General features: G+C 67.6%; 1 protein-coding gene across 1 annotated transcript; it reads right to left on the bottom strand.

Annotated features, from left to right (window-relative positions):
• Positions 1-1,202: 1,202 nt before the first annotated feature.
• MNEG_13311 (hypothetical protein) lies at positions 1,203-4,902 on the bottom strand (the record flags this gene model as incomplete). Its single annotated transcript, XM_014038217.1, has 9 exons — positions 1,203-1,843; positions 1,949-2,123; positions 2,272-2,374; positions 2,630-2,710; positions 2,899-2,987; positions 3,316-3,546; positions 3,925-4,038; positions 4,401-4,463; positions 4,849-4,902. 9 exons carry the CDS (start codon positions 4,900-4,902, stop codon positions 1,203-1,205), a joined length of 1,551 nt encoding a protein of 516 aa, XP_013893671.1.
• Positions 4,903-5,725: the final 823 nt, after the last annotated feature.

Genomic DNA, 5,725 nt, shown 5'->3' with positions numbered 1-5,725 from the left:
CGCCGAGGCTGGCCCGCGACTGCGGCTCGTGCGATGCTGCTGTTCGTTTCATGCTACGCTCACCATGGCAGGACGCCATACGATTGCGTGCAGGCTTCCACCGCCGCCGCTGCGACTGTCGCCAGCATTGCTGCGCCTCCTTCCCGCTTCGCCGCTGCCCGGGACCGCTGCTGCTACGCACAGGACACCGCTCGGCCAGGGTTTGCCACACGATAAAAAACTTGCACTCAGTGGCCTTCAGCGGTTGTGATTCTCCGCGGCGCGGCTGGCTTGCGCGGGGAGCGAAACAAACCAGCTACCCAGATCTGACCGGCCGCTGGAAACTTTTAGAGAAAGCGCCTGCAGAACTAGTATGATCTGCGCGGAGACGATGGCGGACACAAACCTCAAACTCCCCGTGTTTTGCGTGAGTAATGGCAGTGGGCCAAGTTTCGCGATGCCCAAAACCCGCGAATCATGAACCAGCTCCGAAAAATCACAATTTGTGGAGGGCAGGCGACGGCGCGTGCAATCGCCACCTGGCCTCGGGTGTCATTGTGTGCCCAGGGTTCCCTGCCTGCACAACAGCACTCACTTGTGACGCGGCAGGTGACGACGCCTTGACGCTGTCCCGGCCCTAGCCCACGGGCTCCTTGATGCGTCACGACCAGGCCAGGAGCAATCCAGCGAAGCATAAGACTCGTGTGGGGACTCCTGGAGGGGTCTGTGGGCGCCCCGTGGTTTCCACGCATGGTGTCCGGTTGGCTGGCATTCATCACCACCCGACCACTAGCGCGGCCAAGAGTACAGTCACCACGAGCTTTGCGCAGTCACATCCTCCAGTGGGATGAGTATAGGCAGGGATACCCCGAACTCTTTTAGCAAAACACTTCAGCATACTGCTGCCTGCCACATCTGCCGCGTGCGGTGTGCAGGATGGATGGCCGCTCCAGGCGCCACAAGGTGATCAAATCTCGTCGCCGCATGCATTCCATGGCTGAGTTTAGATATGCATTCCATGGCTGAGTTGAAAAAAATCTTTATGTATATGTATATATACCCATCATACACGCAGGTATGACCAATCATTTACCCGGGTGAGGTCGGAGAGGCCCTGGCTGCCTGCGTCGCAACACCAGATGCGGCGCCTGCATGGCAAGCAGCAAAGTGCAAAGAAGCGAGAGGCCCACCGCCCTCAACATGCTCCTTGCCAACCTTCAGCCTCAGCCCCGGCCCCGCCAGGCCTCAACCTGCGCACGCAGCTGAGCGTGCATCCCGCCGCCGCCGCCGCCCGCCGTCGCCGGCCGCGCCCCCGGCGCCAGAGCCTTCGCGGGCGGCGACGCCGCTCGCCGAGCCGGCGCGCGCGGCGCACCAGCCACCGCAGACCCCGGGTGCCCCCTTCCGGGCGTTGCCCCGCCACGGGCGCCCTCCCCGCCGCCGCCGATCACCGCAGGGTTGCCCCACGCCGCCCCTCCCTCCTCGTCCGACCCAGACAGGCCGCCCTCCTTGTCCTCCTCCTCCCCCTGCTGCTGCTGCTGCTGCTGCTCCTGCCGGCGAACCAGCAGCGCCTCCAGCCCCTCGATCCTCGCCGCCTGCTCAGCTGCCGCCACCGCGGCGTGCCGCAGCTGGCCCTCCAGGTCCAGCACCCTGGCGTGCTCAACACCGACCATGGCCGCGGCGGCCTTCCCCACCCCTGCGCTCGCGAGGCGCCCCGCCGTCGGCGGGGAGCCCGGACGTGGACGGAGTCGCTGCTGCTGCTGCTGCTGCTGCTGCTGCTGCTGCTGCTGCTGCTGCTGCTGCTGCTGCTGCTGCTGCTGCTGCTGCTGCTGCTGCTGCTGCTGCTGCTGCTGCGGAAAGTGCGCCACTGCAGTGTCGAAGTTTGGGCCCGCGCCGGCAGCCTGCGCGCCTGCCCTCGGCTCTGAAAGCTTATCCTCCCGCCGCCCACCGCCCGCAGCCATTGCCCCCTCACCGCCGCAGCCGCCGGCCCCCGCGCCGGGCCGCCGCGCGGCCGCCAGCTGCGCGAGCGCGGCGCCGAGGGCCCTGGCCGTCTCGCGGTGACCGCGCGCCAGGTGGCCCAGCTCCGCCAGCAGCTGCGCGTTCTGCTGCAGCCCCAGGGTCTGGCGCCGTCGCGCCTCCACGCGCACCTGCGCGCCCGCAAGTGCAAGGGCGTAGCGTGTGCGCGGGCCGGCCGTGTGTTCGAGATTGCTGAAGACGCAGAAGTGAAGAGTCACAGCGTTGCTGCACAGGGCAAAGTCAACTATTGCTGGGCTTGTGGGGCGGCTTCTCGCGCACCTGCTCCAGGCGCCTCTCCAGGGCGTCCCCGCGCGCCTCCGCCAGGCGGTTGTGGCGCGCCAGCTCACCCTCGACCTCGGCGCTGGTCTGGGGCGCCGCGCCCCTGCGCGCGCGTGCGGGCCAGGGCGCAAATGTTGCGACCCGGGTTGGTGGTGGCTGTGCACACGGCCAGCACGCGGCGAGGCGTGGCGGCTGTTGGCCAGCTGGTGGGCGTGCATGCCGGCGGCCGCTGGTCTGAGCCCCCAGGGCTCTCCCTTGTCAACCGGGGGCTGCAGCGCCATGCAACATCGAAACGTCACGCGTTGCGCCGCAGTCACCGCGGCCAGCTGGAGAGCCACGCAGCCGCGCACGTGCGCACATGTCCAAATCAAGGCGCTCGCGCACGCGCCCGCGAGCGCGCCCGGGCTCGGCGAGCGCACCGCCCAGCTGCTTCGTCCCGCTGGATGGCTCCAAACACTAGCGGCCCCTTGTTATCCAACTGCTTTGGATCCCGGGCCCCAAACAGACAGGCCGCACCCACCCACACCACCCCCATCCCGCACTGCTGCACTTGACCTCCGCGAAGGGAAGTCACCGCGACCACACACACTATATCATACGTGGCACGCGCAACACGCCCCACCGCACCTGCTGCAGTATTTCGCCACCAGGGCCTCTAGGGACTTGGCGCGCTCAGACTTGCCGCCGGGCGGCCGCTCGTCCGACTGCGATACGGCCTGCGCGGCGGGCGCGGAGGGGCCAAACAGGGGGCGGCCTCAAGGCTGGGGCTCGCTGCGGCAACTGGCGGGGGATGCAGGCGCCACCACCACCACGCTGCGCGGCGGAGAGCAAGCCACCATCAGGCAAGCGCGAGTGTCCGGCTGTCGCCATGCGGTCTTGCCATCCTGACTCATTGCGCGCAGACAGGCAAGACCCCTCCTGCACACTAACACATTAGCACACCCACACCCACACATCTTCATGCCTACAACCCCCTCACATCACTTGCCCCAACACACACACATACACACATCGCCGCTTGCAGGAAATGCTCAACCCCCCCACCTGGAACAGCTCCCCGGCAAACGCGTCCAGCAGCTGCCTCTGCCGCGCCACCAGCTGCTTCAGGCCCCAAGCCTCCCCCTTTAGCGCGCGCAGCGCGACCTCCTTCTCCCCCGCGGCTCGCCGCGCCGCGAGCAGCGCCGAATGCGACGCGAGCAGCTCGCGCTCCTGGGCGGCGATCTGGGCGCGCGCGGCGGCGGCGGCGCCCTCCTGCGGCTCCAGCGACTTTTGGAGCTGCGGCGGGGGCGCGCGGGAGAGCGATTCGATGGGCGTCAGTGGATCGGCGGCGAAGGATTGGGGTCGCAAGGCAGTCACGGAGAACCTGAGGGTCGCATGCCAGCCGGCAGGGATCACGTTGGGCGAGCGCGCACGCGCGGGCCGCCTGCACCCTGCAGCGAAGCCATGCGTGCGCGAGCAGGCGCGTGCCGGCGCCCCGGCTTGCGGCCGGGGGCCAAGCTGGGCCAGACCAGATGTCGTGGGCAGCGGCGCATGATGCCGCGCGGAACGTGGCCCCCCGAGTGCTGCATGCTGTCAAGCTAGCGCACCGCACTGTGCTGTAAAGCACACATGGGCATCACGCGAGTGCAGCGGTAATCACGTGACCCGCATCACCTGGTCGACGCGATGAGTCAGCACAAATTTGTGCGTCTCCAGATCCTTGGCGTGGCGCTGGGCCGCAGCCAGGGAGCCCTGGCCCTCGGTGATGGCGGCGTCCCGGGCCGCGACCTGCTCGTTTGGTGCGCCCAGCGGTCAGGGCACGGTTGGTTATTGAGCAAGTTGAGCGCTCTTTGACAACACTGATGGCACAGGCATGCATGAGCTTGCGCGCGTGCGCGCACGCGCGCGCACACACACACACACACACACACACACAAACACACACACACACACACACACAAACACACACACACACATAAATGCACACGCACACACACCACGAACACACGCAATGTCATTTTTTCTTCTCCGCGCCCCGTCTCGCGCGCCTAATGCGGCTGAGCAGCGAACGTGAGACACCAAACACAGGGTACGTCGTGCAGCGTGTGCTGGCCGGGTTACGGTGACCTGGCCGGTATCATGCGACCCACCTCTGAGCGCAGCTTCTCTGCAGCTGCGGCCGCGTCCGCCAGCTGCTCCTTGAGGGCGCGGATCTGGCATAGAGGGGCAACAGGGGAGCAGGTCCTAGCCGAGAAGAAAAAGGCCCGGGCGCCCCTGTTCCTGTAACTGGCCCCGCTCAAGTGCAGGCAGAGGAACTCTCCAAGGACGCAGCAGCATCAGAGGCATGCGCGCCGCACGCACAGCCCAGCGCGGGGCCTACCTGCAGCAGGAGCCCGACCGTAAGGACCCCCCTAGCCAGCAGGTGTAGGGTCCTAGCCCTTTGACGGGCGAAGGCCTTGCAGGCCTCTCCCGAGATGTGCAGGCAGATCCTCAAAACCTTCATCCCCCAATCATCATGGCCTAATTAGATCCTAGATCCAGACCCGAGATCGAGACCCTGGACCCAGCCCCGCCCTGAACCCTGGAACCCGGCCCCACCTCTGCTGCCAGTGCGTCCCTGGCGCGCCCCTCCTTGTCGCGCTGCTCCAGCATCCTGTCGTTTTGGCGCCGCACCAGGTTGAGCTCCGCCTTGAGCTTGTTGTGGGCCTTCAGGGTTCAAGGGTTCAGGTCGCAGGTTGTAGGGTTTAGGGAGCGTGGGGGTAGGGGTCAGGAAGCGACCAGCAGCAACAGTCACGAGACGCAGGAGCAGGCAAAAATGAGCATCATAGGGGACCAAACCCGGGGCACGCGCAGGGCTCAAGGGCAGCAGCAGGCGTAGGCGCAGGGCCCAAGGGCGGGCGCGGGCGCGGGCGCGGGCGCGGGCGTGGGCGCTGGCGCAGGGACGAATAGAGGGGGCGCAAACAAGGCGCGGGGGCGCGCCCTCCGACTGCATGGTGCGAGAGGCATGCTGCGCGGGGCGCCGCATGTGCATGCATCCCGCACCCCAATCGTGCATGGGGCTCGGCTAGGAGCGCTCCAATCTTCCATACAGGCGCCCCGGCGCGGCCCCGCAGCTCCGCCCTCTTCCACCCTGCCATCCCAACCAAAGACTTCGCCACCGACCACTGCATTCAAGCCGAGTCTTCCGCCGCTGCCCGAGCGGGGCACCACCCAACATCCACCCCTCACCTCCCCCACAATGACACGCTGCCAGCCCAGCCGCGCGCTCCCGCACCTCCCCAGCTTCCTTGGTAGCGATGAGCAGCTTCTCCCCGTCCCGCTCAGCCTGTTCCTCCAGATCGGCCTCAGTCTGAGCTAGCACCTCCCCCCAGACCGCGTCCGAGTCCGCGCGCGCCGCCTCTGCCGCGTCCGCGCGCGCGCGCTCGGCCGCGAGCCGCGCGGCGGCGGACGCGGCGGCGGCCGATGCGGAGGCGGC

This window comes from Monoraphidium neglectum, assembly GCF_000611645.1.
Source record: "Monoraphidium neglectum strain SAG 48.87 unplaced genomic scaffold scaffold03749, whole genome shotgun sequence".
NCBI classification, from domain to species: Eukaryota; Viridiplantae; Chlorophyta; class Chlorophyceae; order Sphaeropleales; family Selenastraceae; genus Monoraphidium; species Monoraphidium neglectum.
Note: the sequence above shows the minus strand (reverse complement) of the source record. Positions and strands in the feature narration are given on the sequence as shown.